The following is a 24402-nucleotide window of genomic DNA, read 5'->3' as shown; positions in this document are numbered from 1 at the left end:
CGCCATACAATATAGTTCCTCTTTTAAATCCGCTTAGAAAAGCGCTACGTTTTATTTTGTACCACCAAACTTGCTCGTATAACTACTCGTCTTAAATAGGAAAAACGTTGATGTGTTTGGTCACTTCTAACTTTATCTCTGAGTGGTACTATTGAATGAATGGGGCTAAGCTAAATTCTATCGAAGTGTCGCAGCGCGCCCCAGCGCTTACGTGCACGCACTAAGATGATAGAGGGATGTATCAACTCTTCTTAGTTAAGGTAATAACATATTTTAATATTGAAAATGAGTAGACTATTCCATTAAGGGAATACAGTTGTTGCTGTTGGCCTCGAAATTATAATTTTCAGGATTTATATATAGGCGCATTTGGTCAAAAAGGGACAGACCCAGCACATTTAATTCAACATATGCTGGGTTGTTTCAACCTAAAATGCTGGGTTGTTTTAACCCATTGTTGGGTCAAATATAAACATTTTCGGTAAACTTTACTTGAAGGGGTGTTCATAAGACTGACATGACACATTTATAATCATGTCATGACATGTGCCATGAACATGACATCCATTATATAATTAAGTGCAACAATTATCCAGAAATGGTTTTACATGTCCATTTACCACCCTATGATTTTTCTTTAGAATGAAATGGTCTATTATTAACTGTTTTGAAAGGGTCATGAACAATAATGTTGAGCTCTGCTCTGATTGGCTGTTTCACAGAGCAGCTCATTTCAGTAGCTCTGTGTATGTGTGTGATTTAAAAGACCTTATGTTTGAGCCTGTATTAGATAAAAATACAGATTTTGATGAATAATCAATCGTCTGGATATTGTTAATGGACGTTTCTGAGTGGTAAGTTTGTGTTTTTTTTTTCAGTATGGACCTGCAAAACGTAACTTACATATAGCATTTACTAGCATACTCAGCAGTCACAACTTTGTTTTATCATTGTAATAACATTGTAATTAATTTAATGTTGGGGTGTACATCTCGACTGTAACGTCACAGTTGGTGTTATGTTGTGATTAGTCTGTTTTCCAGCAGTCTTTAGCATGCACAAGGTTTACATAAGACGGAGCAAACAAACGTGTTTGAGCCTCACTATAAGTCATTAGATTTACAGAGCTCTTATTATTTATCTATGCCTATGTAAATACAGTTTTACATTCTACAGCACCTTTAAAACATAACAATCAGTGCCAAGCCTTAGAATACACAATAACTTTTTTATTTCAAACTGCTATGACAGGAGTAAAACACAGTGCACCTCTAATCTTAACCCCTAATATACTCATTGATTTTGAATTAACAAATACCATTTTAATGCACAAATTGTTTATTTGAACAGATAATTAAATATATTTACATACACTGTATTTGTTGGTTTAACTTAATAAAGTAAGTAACCTGGTTGCCTTAAAATTTTGAGAGGATTTGACAAAAAAGTTTTGTGTCCAATAATATTTTTGAGTTGAATTAACTTAAAATTTTGAAGGCAACCAGGTAACTTACTTTATTAAGTTGAACCAACTTTTTTTAACAATGAACTGAAGATCACGACATCTTAAATCATTTGCTGCAAGCCATTTTTTTTAAAAGTTGCACGCCAGCATTTTTTGTGATTTTCACAAAAGTTTCAAAAAATGCCTTCCAGGAAAATTTTCTTTATTAAATTTATAAACATATATATATCAAATGAAGAAACAGACCCTCTGCTTTCAAACAAACAAACAAACAAAACAGGAAAAAACTTTTATCCTATCTATATTTTTTTGCTTATAAAGCTTATTCTTATCTTTAAAAATACTTTTTTTTGCAAAAAGCTGAAATAATTGCATTTTTGTGAAGGAATTTTGTTAGATATCAGATTCAGAATGATTATCAAAACATACACAGAGTTTAAAATAAATAAATAATAGTAAATAACGTTTTGCCTTTTTTCATAAATTGGGTAAGTGCTGTGGATAATCGTGGTATTGCAGATTAACATAAACATTCTTAAAAAAACCCGTTTTTTTATGCAAAATGTTTTTTCTTAATTGACAAGAAATCTCGTCAATGGCGAGGAAAGAGTTAAAGGGACAGTCACATCAAAGCAATAATGTTTTTACTGTCAGTAGTGTTTCTGAACAAATAAACTTGTACTGTAATATTATAATCTACATAACTTGACAACGCTTCTTCGTTTTTTTGTTTTGTTGTTTGAGCAAAATATGAGAAGGGACGCAGGCAGTTTTTTCTTTTCTTTTATTAATTAAGAATTAAAAACAGCCACTGAATCTCTCTAAAGTTTATAGACTGGTTTCTGGTTAAGCATATCTTGTGGGATATTAAAAACAACTGGTGGTTCACACTGCAAAAAATGATTTTCAAGAAAAAAAATTCAAAACGACTAAAAAAAATAAGTCTAGTTTTTAGACAAAAAAATATCAAATTTAAGTGATTTTGTGCATAAAACAAGCAAAAAAATCTGCCAATGGGGTAAGCAATTTTTTCTTGAATTTAGTGTTTAGGAAAAATGTTCAAGATTTTTTTGCTTACCCCATTGGCAGATTTTTTTTCTGGTTTTATGCACAAAATCACTTAAATTTGATATTTTTGGTCTAAAAACTAGACTTATTTTCTTGGGTCGTTTTGCTTATCAAGAAAAAGCATCTTAATTTAAGAATTTTTAGATAGTATTTTTAACTTGTTTTCAGAAAAAATAAGTTAAAAATACTAAGAAAATGTCTCGAAAATAATTTTTTGCAGTGCAGGAAAATATTTCAAAAAATGGTCCGAAGCTGTCACTGGGACAGTACTCTTTATAAAGGTCCCAACATGTACCATTTATGTAAAGATGTTTATATGTATCTTTGAAGTACTAGTATAAACTCTTTGCAATATTCTGAGGTAATAATATGAATTCTTTAGGTGTACTTTTTGGGGACCGGCCTGGTGACAGCTAGGCACAATTTTTTCCCAATTCTTCTGACAGTGCAGTATGTTGAATCAGATCTAAGCAAGGCTCTGTATACGACACCTTTAACAGTCTAAAAGCACAGCGCGACTCTAAACACGTGTCTGTCAGAAGGGTTGAGATATCGCAGTAATGCATGCAGCTGTGAAGCAGTTCAAAAGGTGCAGTACTGGCGAATCTTTGTTCCTCTGGACGCATCAAAGCAGCGCTCGCACCTGCGCCACAAAGCGAGAGCCACTACAATTTTACTCGGCCTTACAGCTGAAAGAGGCACGTAAAGCACAAACAATATTACACACAGACGTCAAGATGATGCTCTGTCTAATCCGTCGCTGCAAAAACATCATTTTTAATACAGAAGACACAGTTTTGGAAATATACAAACTTTTAAACATATGATATTAGTGTGTCCTCTATTAGGCAAAGGCAGTACTGATGCTTATCAACATGCTTAAAATACACAAAGTCTTTAATATAATTACATAATAGAAGGCTGCTATATTTGTATACTGTCTGTTTATCCCTCCTCTCTGTGCTATATATACCACGAGCCTTCAATACAAATCTTTTGTCGCCTTTGTAGTGCAGTAATATTCGGCAACAGGTGCGAACCCTTCTGCATGGCTATCATATCACCAACAAATCGCTGTAACCTTGATGGACGCCTGACAAATAGTTGCTAGGGGCATCAGCTGGTCTGGTTTCCTAAACAAATCCTGGAATCCTGGAATGCTGGAACAAGTACTTGTCAGGAAAATTCCTCTGGGGATGATTGCCGGTCAGCTGCTCAGTACTGTCGCTCGAATGCAACAAGAGACAAGAAAATATTGTTCTTGAAGAATATCAAATGTCCTTCTGTTTTAGGTAGTTCACCAAAAACAAAATAGAGAGTATGTATGATATACTAAACACATTAGCCTTCATCCAAGTCAACCTGGAAATCTCTTTTCGTTTGTTGGACCTCTGATCTTGATCCCTACAACGTGAATCTTTTTTAGAAATACACTGAAAGCATTTACAAAGCTAAGTTATTACTAGAATAAAAGCTGGAGGACTCTGATACAGTCTTGGATGCGCTCCGTGAAGAACCGTTGGTTGTGAGATCTATTGAAAATCGATTTTGATTTTCTTGCAGGTTGACCTCTCCAGCCGGCATCACCGCGGATATTGTCGTCTCCATTCGGCTGGTGCGGCAGATGCTCGCCTGGGTCTGTAGATATCGAGTTGATTTGAGCTCCAGACCTTCATGTGTGACTCGATGAACGCATGGACACCAGAAGAATGCTTGCTGAAATCCAGCTCGAAACCTGCAAGAGATTAAGTTCAGATAGGTAACCCTTTCTTCCCAATTGCCACTCAAACCTCATCTAAAATTTAAGCCAAGTAGCCTTTTTTCAGCGTTTGGCAGGGTTTATCTGCTACAATTCGCATACCCAGGGCTAAATATCAGATTATTGGGGTCATTCAACCCATGGACAACATTATTAACTCTTTCTCTGCCATTGATGAGTTAACTCGTCAAGAGAAAACGCTTTCCTGCCAATGACGAGTTTGTACGGCAATCTATATTTCCGCTATTATCCACCAGGTGGTGCTCTCACCCAACTTATGAAACCTGGGTGCATCCACTAAGCCCAAACAGTAAAAACTCTGTGTATGTTTTAATCATCGCTCTAAATCTCATGAGCTTTTTGCTCAAAATTTGGTATTTTTAAAGAAACCTGCCCATATTTGAGAGGTAGTTAAAAGAGAACAAATGAAGACAGGATTAAACTTTTTTTTGTTTGGGTCTGTTCTTTCATTTGATAACCACCACAGTTTTTCAAAAATGTTACTGTTCTTACCTCAACTTGATGAATTAATACATACCTGTCTTTTTTCAATGCGTGCACTTTTAATCTTTGTACAGCGCTTCTTGAATGTGTTAGCATTTATCCTAGCCCCATTCATTCCGATGGCTCCAAACAAAAATTTTATTTTGTGTCACCATACTTACTCATGTAACTACTCATGTAAGAGTCTTTAAATAGGGAAAACATGAAAGTGTTTGGTGGCTTTTGAATTCATCCCTGTTTGGAGCCATAGGAATGAATGGGGCTAGGCTAAATGCTTACACATTGGCAACTGGTTGGCAACTTTTTTAAAACATTGGCGGGGAAAGAGTTAAAGTAGCCCAATTTCGTAGAGAAATGCGGACATGGCAACCCTGTCTGTCTTTCTCTGAATACATGCATTCACAACCATTCAAAAGTTTAAAGTCACCATACCGAAATGTATTTTCTGATCTTACAAACCTAAAAACGAAAAGCTGTTTCTGAAAAGGACGACTTGGACCAAATAACGTAGATAAACCAAAAAGTCTTTAAAAAGCATCTCAGGATTGGCAACAGGACAATTCTGGGGATGCTTAAACTAGAGACGCTAAAATTTAATATATAAGTTACATACGTAAGGGATAACGTATCGGCAACCGGTTGTTATCGCAGAAATAAGCAAAGCAGAGGGTCTAGTATCACACTAGCTCATTACACGGCTATTCATCTCATAAGTAAGGTAAGAAACATTAATTATTGATTATATTGAAATATTTTATTAGCTAATTATTAACAATTGCAGACCTTCCGCAAATCATTTTTTTTACTTTCGGTTTTAAGGTAAGACGTTCAAATGTCACGAACACTTGGATTAATCACATATACATATAATGCAATATATGTTATTAAAAGACATATTTTTGTGTAATATTAAACTGTACCTGACCTTATAAAATCATTTGCAGCATCCGGGTTATTAGTTTTGAGTGGTTGTTATGTAAGGAATAATTGATGACAGGCCACTGAATTATAAGAAAATAATGCACACCCAAAGTGCAATGTGTTTCTACGGAGCACCTAAGGGGACATGGAGCAAAAATTAAATAAAGTTTAATTTCATGTGCTCACGCGAAACCTTCATGTGCAGATTTTCTTTTTAAAGTTTAGTTTTGCGTGCTCACGTGAAGCTTTCGCGCAAGCACGTGAAACTATCGCGCGCGCACGTGAAAGCAAAAGTTTCGCGCGATAGTTCCACGCCAGCGCGGGATCGTTCCACGCAAGCGTGCGATCGTTCCACGCGAGCGCGCGATAGTTCCACGCGAGCGCGCGATAGTTCCACGCGACCGCGCGATAGTTCCACGCGACCGCGCGATAGTTCCACGCGAGCGCGCGATAGTTCCACGCGACCGCGCGATAGTTCCACGCGACCGCGCGATAGTTCCACGCGAGCGCGCGATAGTTCCACGCGAGCGCGTGAAACTAAACATAAAAAAATTCTGCAAATGAAGGTTTTGCGTGAGCACATGAAACTAAACTTTAGATTTTTTTTACTCCAATGTCACCTTAGGGGCTCGGTACGTTTCACCGCGGGTGTGCATTATTTTCAAATAATTCAAAGGACCGGAGTCAATTATTCCTCTTATACCACGGTTACCACAAACATTGATCTGGTGCCTATTTTTAAGACATTTGACAAGTTAGGTGTGTGGTTATCAGAAATGAATGCATACCCACGGAACATTTCTCAGCCAATCAGAATACAGCATTCAACAGACCCGTGGTATAACTAGGAACAACAAACCTGCAAATCTTATGACTGGCCAATCAGAATCAACCATTCCAACAAGCCATGTAATAATATAAAATAATTATAAAACATATAACAAGTTTGGATTTATTTTGTCATTTTTAGACATACCATAATTGTTAAAGTTACATTTGTGCAATTCCATACTTTTATTTTGAAATGTGACGATATCAATCGAGAATGAGTAAGTGACCCTAAACTTTTGAATAGTAATTTATATACACTAATATCATTTATTTTATAGGAATCTACAGCTGCTGTTACCTGTCGTTGAGCAGACAATAGATGATGGGATTGTACATCGTAGAGCTCATTGCAAGCCACATAATTCCCAAATACACCTGTTGGATGTAACGTTCCTCAAACAGGTTGGGAAAGAACTGATGCAACAGGAAGTAGACGTGATACGGCAGCCAGCAGACAGCGAAGGTGCACACGACCACAATCATCATCTTCACCACCTACAAAAGATGTGAAGTCAAGGGACCCAAGTAAGTTAACCTGGTGAAAAGAAGCTAGTTAGTCTTGTTGCATCTAACAAAGACCTTTCGTTTGGCGGTTAGCTGCTCTCGATAGCGATCCGAGGAGTCTCCGGGAATCTCACCGGCCCACAGAGTGCAGCCCACCACCAGGTACGCACATCCCATGACCATCAAAGGCAGAACGTAGATGAGAATAACCACACAGACATAATACCTGACGGAGAAACAAAAAGAGGAGAATGAAAAACACAGCCAATAAAGATTAAAGACATCTAAAAAGGGTTTGAACCATCACCTCTCCATCCCACGTGTTTTCTTCCTGCTGGCTGGCACTTAAAAATAAATGCTTGGAAACTTTTGATTCACCAACCGTGGACGCTTTAAGAATTCAAGTGCTTGTGATTACCGTACGATTTAATGGACTAATTTGCTTGAAGCCTTATCTAAAAAAGACACTCGGCTCACAGGAGGGGTGTAGAGAAAAAACATACAGATGCATTACCAAAACCGTATTGTATTAGTAAATGCAGATACAGTTTTTTTTTTTGGCATTTCGGATGAGTCTGTGATCGTGCTGTGATGAAGCTTAAGCATCCCAAACTGTAGCTGTGGGAGAGAGGTAATTAAATATTGTCTAGCTTAAGCGATAGGAGACTGTCTGAAAAGACAAGCCTGTGGTGCGCTGCATGGACGAAGTCCTGTGGATTATGATGGCAAAAAGTTTTTCAATCTCTTTCTTTCTCTGTGTGTCTACAACTATCAATCTTCACACAAACAGACACAAAGATCTAGCAGCAACTTAATGAGGCTGTTTAATTGATTAATGCTTTTTATCTCCAACACCTTCCAGGAAGCATCTTTGATTTTACAGAAATTTCGACAGAAAAAAACAACCTGAAGAAGTGAAGTCTGACAGGTGATGGATAAGATTATGTCCTTTAAAAAAAGGTAGATGTGTTGACCTCGCAAAAGCGACAGTCTAAGCCAGCAGGAAGATTGGTTGCACGGCTGGGTGAACGGCTAAAGCCGATATGGAAATGGAGGTCTACACCTGCCACTTACGCAGTTTGTGCAAGAGAGCGTGAAGATATTGGAGAGCCGTATTGATGTGAGGTGGCAATTAGAATGAGAAACATCAAGATAAAGTGAATTACTAAAGTCATTTAATAGCTGATAGATATACGATGATTAAGAAACAAGTCGGCGTATCTTTACTAAGTAGTTTAGATATTCATATGATAAATCAGATGCTGATGTCTCGTTGTTCTCATTGACGTGCGATTGCTGATGATGTTTATTGAGAGTAAAGTAGGGTACTGTATGTGGTACTGTGTTTTAGGATGGGAAACCACATTGCACCAACTTTCAAAGTCTGGTTCCTTTATTTATAAGGGAAGGATTGCAGTGCAAGCAAATGGTGAGCAACATAGATCTGCTCTGTTCAGATTGCAGAAGCTTTATGCACTTTGACTACCAGTGGTCGACCGATATGGGTTTATTAATGGCTGAAGCTGATACCGACAAATGTAATTATAGTAAATAAGAGACAGAAACAGAAAATTGGTTATACACCTTACGAAACAAAAATATATTGAAAACATCATGTAATATATTAGGCAATATATTCCCATATATGGGATTTAATGTTTATATTTTCCAATATACTGCAATATATTACATATCAATATATTATTCCATGTATTGCCAATATATAATACATTGTAAAATGGAAAAGAAAATTTCAAGTTATATATGGGTATATACTTACCTAAAGGATTATTAGGAACACCTGTTCAATTTCTTATTAATGCAATTATCTAATCAACCAATCAGAATGGGAAAGAAAGTTGATTTAAGCAATTTTGAGCGTGGCATGTTTGTTGGTGCCAGACGGGCCGGTCTGAGTATTTCACAATCTGCTCAGTTACTGGGATTTTCACACACAACCATTTCTAGGGTTTACAAAGAATGGTGTGAAAAGGGATAAACATCCAGTATGCGGCAGTCCTGTGGGCGAAAATGCCTTGTTGATGCTCGAGGTCAGAGGAGAATGGGTCCACTGATTCAAGCTGATAGAAGAGCAACTTTGACTGAAATAACCACTCGTTACAACCGAGGTATGCAGCAAAGCATTTGTGAAGCCACAACACGCACAACCTTGAGGCGGATGGACTACAACAGCAGAAGACCCCACTGGGTACCACTCATCTCCACTACAAATAGGAAAAAGAGGCTACAATTTGCACAAGCTCAACAAAATTGGACAGTTGAAGACTGGAAAAATGTTGCCTGGTCTGATGAGTCTCAATTTCTGTTGAATCATTCAGATGGTAGAGTCAGAATTTGGCGTAAACAGAATGAGAACATGGATCCATCATGCCTTGTTACCACTGTGCAGGCTGGTGGTGGTGGTGTAATGGTGTGGGGGATGTTTTCCTGGCACACTTTAGGCCCCTTAGTGCCAATTGGGCATCATTTTAATGCCAAGGCCTACCTGAGCATTGTTTCTGACCATGTCCATCCCTTTATGACCACCATGTACCCATCCTCTGATGGTTACTTCCAGCAGGATAATGCACCATGTCACAAAGCTTGATTAATTTCAAATTGGTTTCTTGAACATGACAATGAGTTCGCTGTACTAAAATGGCTCCCACAGTCACCAGATCTCAACCCAATAGAGCATCTTTGAGATGTGGTGGAACGGGAGCTTCGTACGCTGGATGTGCATCCCACAAATCTCCATCAACTGCAAGATGCTATCCTATCAATATGGGCCAACATTTCTAAAGAATGCTTTCAGCACCTTGTTGAATCAATGCCATGTAGAATTAAGGCAGTTCTGAAGGCGAAAGGGGGTCAAACACAGTATAAGTATGGTGTTCCTAATAATCCTTTAGGTGAGTGTATATTTTTCTTTCGTAAGGGACTAAGATTTACTAAACGGGGCAGTTTAGCGTAAGAGCACAATTCCGAAAAAGTGCAGATGTGCGAAAATTAGTTTATGGACACAAATAAGCAGAGCTGATGGTCCTCAGGTGCGAGTGATCTACTGACACCTGATGCCCTTGAGTTCAGCACCACGGACATCGCAGCTAAAAAAAAATGCAGGGTGTGAAATCCCAACAAAGTCATAGTACGGTGAAAAGAACCAGGGGACAAAAAATAAAGGTTTACTCAAACTTTTGAAACACCTGATATTGTGTGACTTCATTTTGAGTTGAATTTGATTACATTTTATTTGAATAACTTTTAATTTTATACAACATAAAGTACTTTTGTTGACTCTCAACGTTCTTTAAAACTGACCTCAAAACTTCTCTATACCTACTTTATATTCGCAACCTATTGTGGAGACTGCTGATGTTTGATTCACAGCCCCCTCAGGGGAAGAGATTTACAAGCACAGACACAACAACATGCTCTTACATCTTCTGAAAATCCCACACGTTGTACTCTGGCCAGTTGATGTAGCACACGACTCGTCCTGGCAGCTTAGCGGTGCTGGAGAAATAATATTGAGGGAAAGCCAGCAACAGTGCCAGAGCCCAGATCACCCCGATTACTAACTTAGTCTCAGTGGATGACAGACGCTGCTGGAGTGGGTGGATGATAGCCATATACCTGCGGAGGGAGGTAAAAAAAAAACAATGACCTGCTGGTTATGCAAACCAAGAGGAGCATCAGCCACTGTTTGATCCTAAATTATTCCTGCTGATCTGATTATGGACCTAAAACGTTCATTAGAGGTACACATAAATGGTAAACATAAGGACCTTTTTAAAGGGTACTGCCCAGTGACTTGGCACCATTTTTGACCATTTTTTTTCTCACAATATGGCATTTACATACATATTCCTCTAGGTAGAGCATTGGTATAGTGGTGGAAAGGTTGTACTTTCGATTTCCAAGGGACACACGTAAAAACTCTGTATACCCTTGAATGCATAACTCTAAGTATAGAGTAGTACTCCAAAGAATACTAGAGTACATATCCAAAACAGGGTATTGTTTGTACACTCAATACTGGATTTGTCAAGGATGGGTTTTTAAGTTATCACTGTGATGAATAATCTGCCAGCCTTTAAAGATAATGTTAAATATCATAAGTCGAATTAGACAGAATGTAGTTTTGATTCATTTATTACTTTACATGCATAAACACTTTTTTATGTTTCAAATTAAGTACAAACTAATTTTCTTAGTCAAATAGACATAACTAATTAAATTAAAATTGCATGTCTTATATGTTAGACTCAATGTTAGATGCAAATTGGGTTAACTAAATAATATTATGTTTATTTTCATTCATTAACTATAAATATATTTCTTTAAGTTTACCAAAGTAACAGACCTTAGTAATCATATCGAAATAATTAATAAATAGACTCCTTAAAGACTTATAAATAAACCTAAATAGCTATTCAAATAATATTAGATACTTCAGTCTTGTTTTTGGACTTAAATGGGTCTAAATATTAAAAATAAATTGACACTTTTAGACTTTTTTATATATAAATAATAATATAAATATTATTTAAGACTAATTTTATAGACATAAATAAATAAATAGAAAAAAATATTATACTTAAATTCAGTCATCATTTTCTCATCCTCACCATTGACTTTTATAGGAATAAAAAATATGATGGAATTTAATGGGTATTGTCAACTGTGTGCTCCATCATTTATCAAAATATTTTCTTCATCATTTATCACAATACTTCCAAAATATTTTTTCCCTACTATGGAAGTCAATGGTCACTATCTGCTGTGTGTTTGCCATCATTTCTCAAAATATCTTCTTTTGTGTTCATCAGAAAAAAAATTCATACAGGTTTAAAACAACATGAGGATGACCAAATGATTACAGAATTTTCATTTTAAGGTGAACTATCCCTTTAAGACTAATTTTAGAGTTAAATAGACCTAAATAATTAAGTTGAAATAATAATTTTATCCTTCAGTCATATTGTGGATTTAAATAAACCTAAATTGCTACAATCAAAGTAATATTTACTACTTCAGACTCATTTTAGACTTAAACAGGTCAATATAAATAAAATAAGATGTCATTTTTATAACTTACACTCATTTTTGGCTTAACAGATTATAATACAAATAATACTTGGATACTTTATGGTATTTTATAGACTTAAATAGACCTAAATAATAGAATAGAACAGAATAGATTTGAGCTCACCTGTCCAGTGCTATAGCTGTCATTGAGTAAATACTGGCGAAGACTGCTGCTATGGGAAAGAAGTTGTGAAATTGACAGTAAACCAGACCGAAGTACCAATCATTGTGTACCGCATACACAAAGTTAATGACGGTGTTGAAAGCGGACATAGACGCTTCAGCAAACGCGAGATTCACCAGAAAGTAGTTGGTGACGGTCCTCATGCGTTTGTGTGCTAAAATGATCCAAACGACAGTGATGTTCCCAACCACCGACACCAGAACTATACAGCAGTACGCGACGGCCCACAGAACCACCTGCCAGACCGGCTGAACGAACTGGTTCGAGAAAACATCCGTGTCATTCACACGTGAACCATTGGTGGAGTTTTCCCAAGTGATGTAAAGAGGATCCATGATCAATAAATAAGCATGCCACTGAAAAAGTTAAGGGTGTGTTTGGGTTGGAAAAAGTAAATCCGAAAATATCTTAATATTCTCGTGCCAGGAGTCACAAATGCATGTTTATGATAAGCCGCATGCAGAATCCCGAGCGCGCACTCACCGCGCCTCGCCAAACGCGCTGCAACTGCGGCTCGCGTGTCCGCGCACTCTCGTGCCCAAACATGACGATCCGCGATCTGTGCAGTCACGCGCATGGGCTTAACTGATTCTTGCTGCTGTTTTCGACTTTCAAGCATCTGTCATGAGAACAAAAAGGCGAATTAAAAACCAAATGTACACAATGTGTCTGTCATGATGAAGTAGACAGATGTGTAAGTGGGCGTGGCAAGTTTCTTTAAGTTTTCGCCTTTTCGTTTGAGAAAGGTTTAGCCTATTGGAAATAGTCGTTTGTTAATATCAGTTTATCTCATAATTTGTTCTTTAAATCATTTTAAGCCTGTTAGTATTTTGATCAATTGCAGATTGGCTATTAAAGCCAGTTTTTTTTTAATTATGCTCCATTCCAATTAATCTACTATGCGCTAAATGTAAATAGTAAAGTATATAGCCTAAAATAGTATGCATACTCCAAAAATTGCTTTGTGTTGTAATTTATTACATGCTGGATTGTTTCAACCCAAATTACTGGGTTGTTTTAACCTATTTTTGGGTCAAATAATAATATTTTCTGGTTAAGTTAACCAGAAACATCATCCATTATGTGTGCGTGGATCTGCGATTAAAATGTTCTCTGAAAGTGGTGGATCATCCATGTACTTTAAGTATATATATTTCAAAATAGTGATTTTGAACATGTTCATCCCTTACGAAAATAAACCTTGGTTTTATTGTGGTAAAAGTGTAGTAACCATGTTTTTTTGGTGTATTGATTACTTTCCGCAAAACCATGGTTTAATTACACTAACCATGGTTGTACTAGTGTTAAAACAAAAAAAACCACGGTTACTGCAGTAAAACCATGATTACCACAAAATAACCATGTTTAATTTTTTAAGGGATTTTTAATACTATTAAATAATTTTGAATACTATTTTGAACAGAGTATGCAAATTTTTACATCTTTAGTTGGCAAGGAACATAGATATCTACACTAGATGTCGCCTTGGCTACGGCAGTTCATTGGACCGAATGCGTCAACTAGAGCCGCCATCTTGAAAAAGTGGAACCCCGCATTAGTGTGATTGTAGGCAAAGGTGTAACAGAAATAAAATCACCATAAATCGTCATGAATGTGATTTTCAAGGTTTTCTTTTGGTTCGTTTCAACCTCAACAGTCAGACAAGTTTTTAGCATTGAGTCCAGAAAAAAATTAAAGTTTTGATATTATGAAAATGTACTTTTTGTAACTATACCCTGCTGAAAAATCCAGCATACCAGCAAGACCAGCATATGTTGTGTTTTGGTGCTGGTTATCTAGTGAACACCAGCTAAACCAGCATCAAACCAGCATCAGCACCAGCATTAGCACCAGCTAAACCAGCACCAAACCAGCATTAGCACCAGCTAAACCAGCATTAGTACCAGCGTCCCATGCTGGTCATACCAGCATATGTTGTGTTTTGGTGCTGGTATGCTGGGACCACCAGCTAAACCAGCATAGACCAGCATTATTCCCATGCTGGTCCATGCTGGTTTTTTCAGCAGGGTAATGCATAGTGCTAGTAGCCCTAACATACGCAGCAAAAAAGCCCAGCATCGTCCATGAATTCGAAGTACAGGCGGAGATAGCAGCGTTACCTAGCTACTTCCTATGACAAGACCCCTGTTAGAAGATGGCGGAGGTTTTGACGCATGCTTAGAACCCCAAGGCGACATCTGAGTCCCAATTCGCATACTATCCATTCTAAAAAGTATGCGAAACTAAAATTAGTATATCACAAATCGTAGTATGTTGAAATCGTAGTATGTTAAAATGAGTATCTCAAAGATACCCGGATGGTCTACTATTTCCGGTTAGAATTCGAAGTGCAGATCAATGCACACTCTAATGGCTAAAATGACCCACGCGTGCGGCAGGGAGGAGCTTGGTGGTCATGTAAACATGGCAGCCGCATGCAGCAGCGGAGATGCGCCTTCAGCTTTTAAGTATAAGAATCCTAATTAAAGTTATATTTTATTCTCTCGGTTGATGTTGTGCCAAAAAGTACCATGTTTATCTTGTAGGGCATCTCATTAACTGGCGCATTGGCAATGACGCCCTTTTCAAAGGGAAAAGAAATGATGACAAAAAAGGTGGGAATAGTAAATAAACTTATATTGGACATAAGTTATAAGAATGAATGAATAATTGTTAACAGTCGTGGTTGCCTAGTTACGCACACCACGACTGTTAACAATATTTCATTCTTTTCGTTTTCGTTCACGTTGCATGACGTCAACGAAGTATGTCCCAGAACGTGCATACTCTTTTGCTACACACTCAAAAGTATGTACTCAGCACTAGTGTATATATCTATGGTCAAGGAAGTGACATCATATGGTAAGAAAACAACCATACAGGGGTGCATTTCCCGAAAGCAACTATGGTCGCAAGTTTTATCGTTACCAATAAGTTCAATGGTGACAACGACCATAGTTAGCTAATGATGCTTTTGGGAAACGCACCCCAGATATCAGTGAATAAAGTTTTAGTGCTTGAACTCGACCAAAAAACTCGACCTAAATTACAACACATATTTTCTATTAACATCATAAAATAGATGGAAGTATCCAAACAAATTGATTTAAACATTAATATTCATGTCCAAACTGAGTTTAAAGTAGAAAGAATAGACATAAACTCTTCTAGATTATTTCTCAAACTAATACCATGGTAATACTTTCTGCACCAAAATGTCTTCTGTTTCATAATCATGAATGAAACAAAATGATAGAAACCTTCACTATGGTAACACAACTTTTTTTTAAAGGCACCAGCCTTTATCAGACTCTGTTAATGCATCACCTTTAGCCTAAAAGCGAGGTCAGTGGATGCATATATCAAAATGTCTACAGGTGAGCGAAAGATCAATGCACAATCCTTGACCTGGGGAATTGATGATAATTTCTGCTGTTTTTTCATCTTCTCGCCGCAAAACATTTCAGTAACTGCAATGGTTTTGCAAAGATGGGTAATAAATAACATCATAGAAAATATAATCAAAACAGCTGAGGATGTAGAAAGTTTTGTTTGGTAAAATGGAAAAGAATGAAAAGAGGCACTTGGCAGCAGAACAAAAGTAATAGGCTTAATTCATTATCGTATTTCTAACCTGTCTGAGCACAATGGGAGACACACAATTAGATAAATGGTCCTATTAGTAAGTGACCTATGTGTCTGTGTCTATAAATAAAGGAAATCTATGCGGCTTCAGAAGTCGTTGAAATCTTAAAGAGGGTGCTGAACGCTCTCACATTGTCTTTTGATTCACATTGGGCTCATTGTATTGTTCAGCCTTTAGTTCAGTTCCAGGTGAAATATGCAGTTATGGGTTACACCAAGGATCGTTTGACAGCAAATACTAAAAGCTTGTAAATTTTGTCAGTGAATGAAAGCAATGCTTATATTTAACGTTAATGCCGTGTTGTAGTCGCTCTGTCTTTGTTTAAAATGTAATGTTTCTTTATCCTGTACTATATCTTCATTTCACAAAATAAGGAAATGACCAACATGACATAAATAACTTGTGAACACGCTGACCCTTGTGTTACCCTACTGTAATATTACACCGAGATGTTAAGCTCACAGGATGTTGGTGGTACCCATATTAGATCATGATAAGATCATATGATGTGAAACGGAATTTTGATCGGGTGAATGATCTCGATCCGATCCGCAATGATGTTTTTGATTTGTTTTGTTTTGGTCGTACTCAATGCACCTGTCCTGTTGGCTGCGAGTGTCCAACCAAATGTGAGTTATTAGAAATGACGAAAATTCAAGTCACCTGCTGCTCACTAGAATACAATCCGACAGAATAAATCTAAATCTCCCTAATTTGCTAAATGAGTTAGTTAGTAGTACAACGTCTTCTTCATAATGTTATACTGGGAGTACACGAAAATGTAAACACCTTGGAAAGCAAACAACTTGACCCTGAAGTCGTGTCCGGTAATTGAATTTCAGAGAAGCTTGTTTCTGATGGTAGATTTACTTTGTTGAAGGTGTGCACAGATTTGAGAAAGTCGCTCGATGCATGTGGAGCGATTGCTTTCACCATTGATGACCTTTAACAGAATCAATACATGTCATGCATTGGATCTATAAATTATAGGTGAATTCATTAATTGATTGTAATTTAATGACAAAGAAAAAAATCAATAATCAATGAGTAGTATGCTTCATATGTAAATGTCTATTTCATAATTTTTTTAAGGTTTATGTGAATTTACTAATGCATTATTTATCCACATCATAATATTGTGAATATAACAGCATTAGTTTTTTAACACTCTAATATTCCAGATTTTTAAATACGAAGCATACATCAATGGAAAGCTCATTGATTCAATATGTATAAATGGACAAAAAATGAACTGGTTGAAGTGTGTTGGCCAGAACTCGGTTGATTTATTCACCATTTTTAAGCTGACCTCTCATGAGCTCCTGACAGGTGATGTGATGTATGTTACAGCCTGCCGTGTACACGTGAGCTTCATAAATAAAATCTCAATTCTAATTTCATACAGAAATTGGATGTACATGCCGCATATCATGGTTCACATGAATCGATTGGATTTGAAGTGGGATCTGATGGGACCATGCAATTATTTCTGTATCAATGAATAAACAAATAATATATCATTCCTTTCACATATAGTAAACAAGCAGCAATAGATGATATGATTCTCTATTGTTTATAGATGCTTTCGACAGCTTGGTTTTGATTAGTTGAAGAGACTAATTTATTGTTTTTGGAATTAACCTTGCATGTGTACTAGACATTTTGCAAAAGCAATCTCACAGATTGGATGCAAAAAGCAAAACGGCAGACAGACAGTTTATTTATTCATTAACGCTGCTATTATTCATCTTATTAAAGTCGATTTGTCCTCTGCTTGCTAATTATACATCAATGGAAATAAAATATCTTACGCCTTACTTTATGCAAGATTTAAATTAGACTTGGCTAATAAAGTCATTCAGTCACTTGTGTATTTGTTGACTTTTAATCAGCCGTGACGTCTAGAAATGCCGAAACAAGCATTAAGACAGTTGTTGCTGCTGGCCTCGAAATTGTAATTTTAAATGCTAGGTTATTTTCAATATTGGGTCAAAAAGGGATAAACTCAGCTATTGGGTTAATTATCCCAGAAAATGTGGTATCACTTTACTTGAAGGGATGTTCATAAGACTGACATGACACCTTCATTATCATGACATGACACATGAAGGAGATTTTATGTACATTTATGAAAACTTTCATTAAGTGTCATTTGTTCAATTATGTCATTTTTAATGCAAAGATGACATTGTTTGAGATGTCTTTGTTATGACAACTTGACATAAACCAATACATCATAACTTGTTATAAATCTGTCATAAACATGACATAGCAGAATAAATATCAAATTAAAGAAACTACCTAGCTTTATGGCTTAACATTACATTTAACTGTAATTTAAATATCATTAAGTGTTAATACTCTGTCAAATAATTTGAAATACCTTAACAAAATGCAAAAGACACATCAAAAGATTATACTTAACTTTATGTATGTGCACAATACATGAAACAACTGATAACTAACAGAACTTGTTCTTCCTCACACAGAGGGTTCTGAAATTTAGAAGAAAAAAACTAACAAAACATTTAATCAATTTAATTTAATGTAATTAACTTTGCAGCGATTTAGACCCAACGCTGCATGGCTTAACCCATTATTGTACTGTTTTCTTTTAATTTTAGGTGAATGCAATACAATATAATTTTATACATTTTAATTAGTAATATTATTATTATTGGATGATTGATTTTATATCTCTAACACCTGGAGGAAACTTAAAAAAAACATTATGAACTGAAGAACATTAATGACACTGTTTGACAGAGTATTAACACTTTTAATGACAAATGATATTTGTACCACTGTAGTTGAGGTCAAGAAAAATATTAATGACGCTGTTATAAAACTATTTGACAGATTATTAACACTTAATGACATTTTAATGACAAATTATATTTGTACCATTGTGGTTGAGGTCAAGAAAAATATTTATGACAATGTTATAAAAATATTTGACAGAGTATTAACACTTAATGACATTTTAATGACAAATTATATTTGTACCACTGTAGTTGAGGTCGAGAAAAATATTAATGACGCTGTTATAAAACTATTTGACAGAGTATTAACACTTAATGTCATTTTAATGACAAATTCAATATTATTCCACTGTAGTTGAGGTCAAGAAAAATATTAATGACGCTGTTATAAAACTATTTGACAGAGTATTAACACTTACTGACATTTTAATGACAAATTCAATATTATTCCACTGTAGTTGAGGTCAAGAAAAATATTAATGACACTGTTATAAAACTATTTGACAGAGTATTAACACTTAATGACATTTTAATGACAAAATATATTTGTACCACTGTAGTTGAGGTCAAGAAAAATATTAATGACACTGTTATAAAACTATTTGACAGAGTATTAACACTTAATGACATTTTAATGACAAATTATATTTGTACCAATGTAGTTGAGGTCAAGAAAAATATTAATGACACTGTTATAAAACTATTTGACAGAGTATTAACACTTAATGACATTTTAATGACAAATTATATTTGTACCACTGTAGTTGAGGTCAAGAAAAATATTAATGACACTGTTATAAAACTATTTGACAGAGTATTAACACTTAATGACATTTTAATGACAAATTCAATTTGTATCACTGGTAAAAAGTGGTTAGTTATGTTGTCTTGGTAATGTCAAGTTGTCATGACAAGTTATAATTATAATGTATTTTGTTAATGTCAAGTTGTTAAAGACATCTCAAACAATGTCATCTTTGCATTAAAAATTACATAATTGAACAAATGACACTTAACAGATTAATTCAATGCATTCTTTGGCACCTTTAAGTAAATGTAAATCTCACAATTTTGAAAAAAATTACATTTCTATTTTGCTCACTTAAAACTGTTACAACTTTTATGAAAGTGCTTGTTTTGTAATATACCACATTTTGGATGTCTCATATTGTATAGCAACATTAAATTGTATAAACGCACTTAAAGGTGCAGTGTGTAAATTTTAGCGGCATCTAGTGGTGAGGTTGCGAATTGCAACCAATGGCTCAGTCCACTGCTCACCCCTCACTTTTGAAACGCATAAAAAAGCTATACGGTAGCTGCCATCGGAAAAACATGTCATTGACGGAGACAACTTAGTAAAAAAGTTTGTTCGTTAAGGGCTTCTGTAGAAACATGGTGACACAAAATGGTGACTTCCATGTAAGGTGACCCTCAGTATGTAGATAAAAACGTCTCATTCTAAGGTAATAAAAACATAACAGTTTATTGTGAAAGGTCTTCATACACCTCTGATAATATAGTTTTGTATATTATTTTGCATTTCTGTCAAGAGATCCTTTTAAAAATTACACACTGCACCTTTAAATATATTGGTGACCCTGCTCTATATCAGTGGTTCTTAAAGTTTTTGACATAAAACAATTTTTTAACTTAAGGAATATTAATTAAACAAATTTAATGAAACAAAAAACATATGACAAATGATTTATGTTGGTTGGATGCCTTATTTTTTTTTCAAGCGGGGTGTGATTATTAAAAAACACTCTGGAAAAGACTGTAGCCAATCAGCAGTAAGGGGCGTCTCTACTACCCAACATCATTGCCTGGGTTGCGTATGTGCGGGGCGGGTCTATCAAAAGAAGGTCCAGATTCGATTGGGGTAGGGGTTTGTTTGTTTAGGTGATTTCAAATATCAACATAGGCTTTCAAAGATCACGCACCCAGCCTTCAAGTTGCAGAATTTATTATAAATTAATATAAGTCATAAAACTAGGGGTCCCCTGGCACCATTCGATGGCCCCAGTTTAAGAACCACTGCTCTAAACAACTAACCAAAATGAACCTTCATAAAAAACATTCATCCACATTAAGAATTTGAAATGCAGTGCAAGAAAAAACGAGAACACATAGCAGGGACAAAAAAATCAATGTGAGGGAGTCAAAGGAGACGGATCAAAGCCATGCAGAAATTACTAATGCAGGAATGCAGTAACAGGCCTAGCGGGCACACCGTAATCTTTCCTCCCAGACATCCTATGAGATCTTACAGTTTTCCTTCAGCTTTCATATGCATTTATCACTTTCCATATGTTGATGACCCTCCCACCCCTTCAAATGTGCAAAACATGATGCAGCATTGCACCGTGACAGATAGCCCGTGTCCTCAGCTACAGGTGAATTCAGAGCTCATTTGCATTTTTCATCTATTTAAAACGCTACTGTTCTTGGCACTGGCACAATTTCACAATGCAATACTACAAATAAGTAAACAAGAATATAAACTCCAAGTTATAGCGGCGCATTTAAGGGCCTTTTTCACTATTGGCAGAAAATGAAATCTGTTGGGTCCAATATGATCAAGGTTTGTTGAGGGCATTGACATGATGGCACGCCTCTCATTCTCTTGAGTGCACCGCTAGCGGACTGTTTTATACTTTCATTTATTTTATTGAATTTGATATTAACCCTAAAACTAGACCTCACACTTCAATAGAGAGGAGCTCCATGCATGAAACTGAACTACTGAACTGTACCAGCATTGTTTGCATCTCCCATTTGTGTGATTTAATTAATAATCTCACGATGGCTTTGAATAGATGTTGATATGCGAGACTTCATTAAAGTTGTGCGTCTATGCGTTTTTGAGACCTGCTGAGTATCAAAGGACAGAATACGAATCACCTTGAAAGCATCTTTGAGCATCACCCGATGAGAGATGAATTAATGAGATGCTACAGTAACATCTTCAGCTGAAGTGGAGGGGCGGAGTCGAGTTTAGCTTTGATAAGATGTCATTCTCTCTTTTGAACAGCTAAATGGGTTTTAATGATATGCTTTGTGCAGTCTATGCAGATGTATCAAAGTTTAACGAATGATTAATCACAGACCACCATATTTGAATAAAATTATGATTTAATATACAAGCCTGAATAGTTTTTTATGGATAAGGATGTCCTCATTTACAGTACACTATCGTTAATACCACGATTCAGGCACATTAAAAAATAATATGAAACATAACATGAAGAGATTTCAAATGGCAGGCGTTTGCATCTCTGATTTGCTCAATACATACACCTAAATAACTTTACGTCAATCTGTCAGTGTTGTGATTTTGTCTAAATAATCGAATCACAGAAATGATGAGGTGTTTATTGCACCTGCTGCTTTACATCAGGGGTCCTCAACCAGCAGGTCTGTTTTAATAGACAGGAGTGATGAAAATTATAAATCATAAAAAGCAATTAGTCAGAATCATGTATGGTTATAAAATCAAAATAAATAGGTTTTGAATTTCCAAAAATAACAAAATGTATGTGGTAAACAGTGTTGGGGGTAACGCATTACATAATAATATTACTTTTCTGAAGTAACGACTAAAGTAACGCATTACTTTATCAATGTATACATTAATATTTGAGTTACTTTTTTTAAAAAGTAATGCAAGTTACTTTTGTAGTTTAATTAATTCGATTTAAAAAAAAATATGTACTGAATTAAACTAAACGTAGTCACATTATGCACTCCATGAAAAGTAACTAAGTAACACAATTAATTACTTTTTTGGGGAGTTACTTAATATTGTAATGCATTATTTATTTTTTTAAGTAACTTTCCCCCACACTGATGGTTCAAGCATTCAAGTTTTGTGTGAAATTATCTTTATAAACTGTGAACAAAACTAAACATTAGGGATGCACTGAAACTAAATTTCTGTGCCGATAATAATATACAAATACTGCCGATACCGATAAATACCGATAGTTTTCCTTTTTTAACCCAATTTTTATGATGTAAAAGTGCACAGCGTACAAATTGCAATTCTGCTGTCATTCTCACCCAATTCAAAATAATCACACAGTTTAGGTTTGATTTTCTCTATTGAATCCCAGTCTAAATCTGCCCTGATTATCGTCTGATTTTAAACAATCGGCTGATGTTTTATCTGCTGATACTGATTCATTGGGGCAAGTTGGTTTTCATAGATATTTTTCTTACTTGTCTACTAACTAACCTATTCTGGTACCATGATGCATTGCCAACTTGCAACATTATTCCAATTTTCAATGTTAAAGAGCACCAATTATGCCCGTTGGGCTTCATTTCAAATGTATCAATTCCAAATTCGATTCCGCTTTTTGGATCCGATTCCTAACGATTCTTTGTTTCGATTCCAAAGAGGTGAAAAGCAATAACAATCAAGCCTTTATAGATCAAATATTTTTATTTTGGGCCATTACAGCTGAACACAATAAAGGAGGCTAAATAAAAACATATTTAGGCACTACAAAACATAAACAAACATGGCTGGGCTAGCTTAAAACCAACAGTAGATGGTTTGCCATATTGCTGGTGACACCCATCTTGCAACATAATAGTTTGTCACAAAATTACATTAGCTTTGTCTTTTTATGCAACCCAGTCTCATCACTTGACCATGCGTCAACAGTTGACGCGGAGGGTATACCTTTCGCGTAATTTTTTGACGAACTGGGGACTTCAATACTATTAAGTCCGTTGCATTCTCTTTCCTATTTTCTTACCATTTTCGCGTCGGTTTAGGGTTAGATTTACATAACGACATCCCTACCCAAACCTAACCCTAACCCCAACGCCAGGTGACAACTGTTTAATTTCGCGTACCTAATAGTATTGAAGTCCCCAGTTCGTCAAAAAATGACTCGAAAGGTATACCCTCCGCGTCAACTGTCGACGCATGGTCAAGTGGCGTCAAATATTGACACCATGGGATGAGGATGTGTTGTTTTATGATTTTGCAAAATGCAGCACACTTTAGAGCGCCTTTCACCATGGTCCATTTGCGAACTGACTATGGTCCTGTCCCAAATGGCGCACTTCATGTGGACTTTCAGTCTCGTGGCCTTAAATTGCGCGTGTTCGCTTAGTCTATGAGTCCGTAGGGTGTCCCATCTGTGATTTTTACGCTCCGAAGTGTGCTCATCAGCGCCCCCTTTGAACCCTTGATGCGGTCTTCATGGAAGCGTGCACTGCAGCAGGCTTCGCGCACTTTACCAACCCAGAAGTCCTTGCGAAAGAGCAATCAGACCAATCAGACGACGGAAGGGAGGAGTTCACACTGACGGGCAACTTCTCTTCCTATTTCCGGCGTGACGCTCGAGTCTGTCCCAAAATACGACTCCGGTGTGCCCTCTTGGACTCGCGTCAAGGGTCCCTAGGTCTGCACTACATGATGTCATCAAAGTGTGTACTCTGAGGAGGTCCACAAGTCCGGAGTGTGCCATTTGGTACAGGGCCTAAGGTTTTGAGCGAACGGTCCTGCGCACTGTGCACAGATGGAGGTGACTCAGGTCTTGGCAGATGATGTAAAATTATGTGACCGTGCGGTCCGGAATCGTTAAGTAGAATCGAAATTTAAACTTTTAACAAGGATCCGATTCCTTTCTTATGGATCTGATTCCAGAA

The 24402-nt window shown here is 36.3% G+C and overlaps 1 protein-coding gene across 1 annotated transcript; it reads right to left on the bottom strand.

Moving 5' to 3' along the window:
• Positions 1–2740: 2740 nt before the first annotated feature.
• tacr1b (tachykinin receptor 1b) lies at positions 2741–12798 on the bottom strand. The gene is made up of 5 exons (XM_065257803.1): positions 12268–12798; positions 10494–10688; positions 7128–7278; positions 6847–7043; positions 2741–4268 (listed from the first exon to the last, which is right to left on the bottom strand). Exons 1-5 carry the CDS (start codon positions 12660–12662, stop codon positions 3977–3979), a joined length of 1230 nt encoding a protein of 409 aa, XP_065113875.1. The 5' UTR covers positions 12663–12798; the 3' UTR covers positions 2741–3976.
• Positions 12799–24402: the final 11604 nt, after the last annotated feature.

Source organism: Paramisgurnus dabryanus, chromosome 10 (assembly GCF_030506205.2).
Source record: "Paramisgurnus dabryanus chromosome 10, PD_genome_1.1, whole genome shotgun sequence".
Classification (NCBI taxonomy): Eukaryota; Metazoa; Chordata; class Actinopteri; order Cypriniformes; family Cobitidae; genus Paramisgurnus; species Paramisgurnus dabryanus.
Note: the sequence above shows the minus strand (reverse complement) of the source record. Positions and strands in the feature narration are given on the sequence as shown.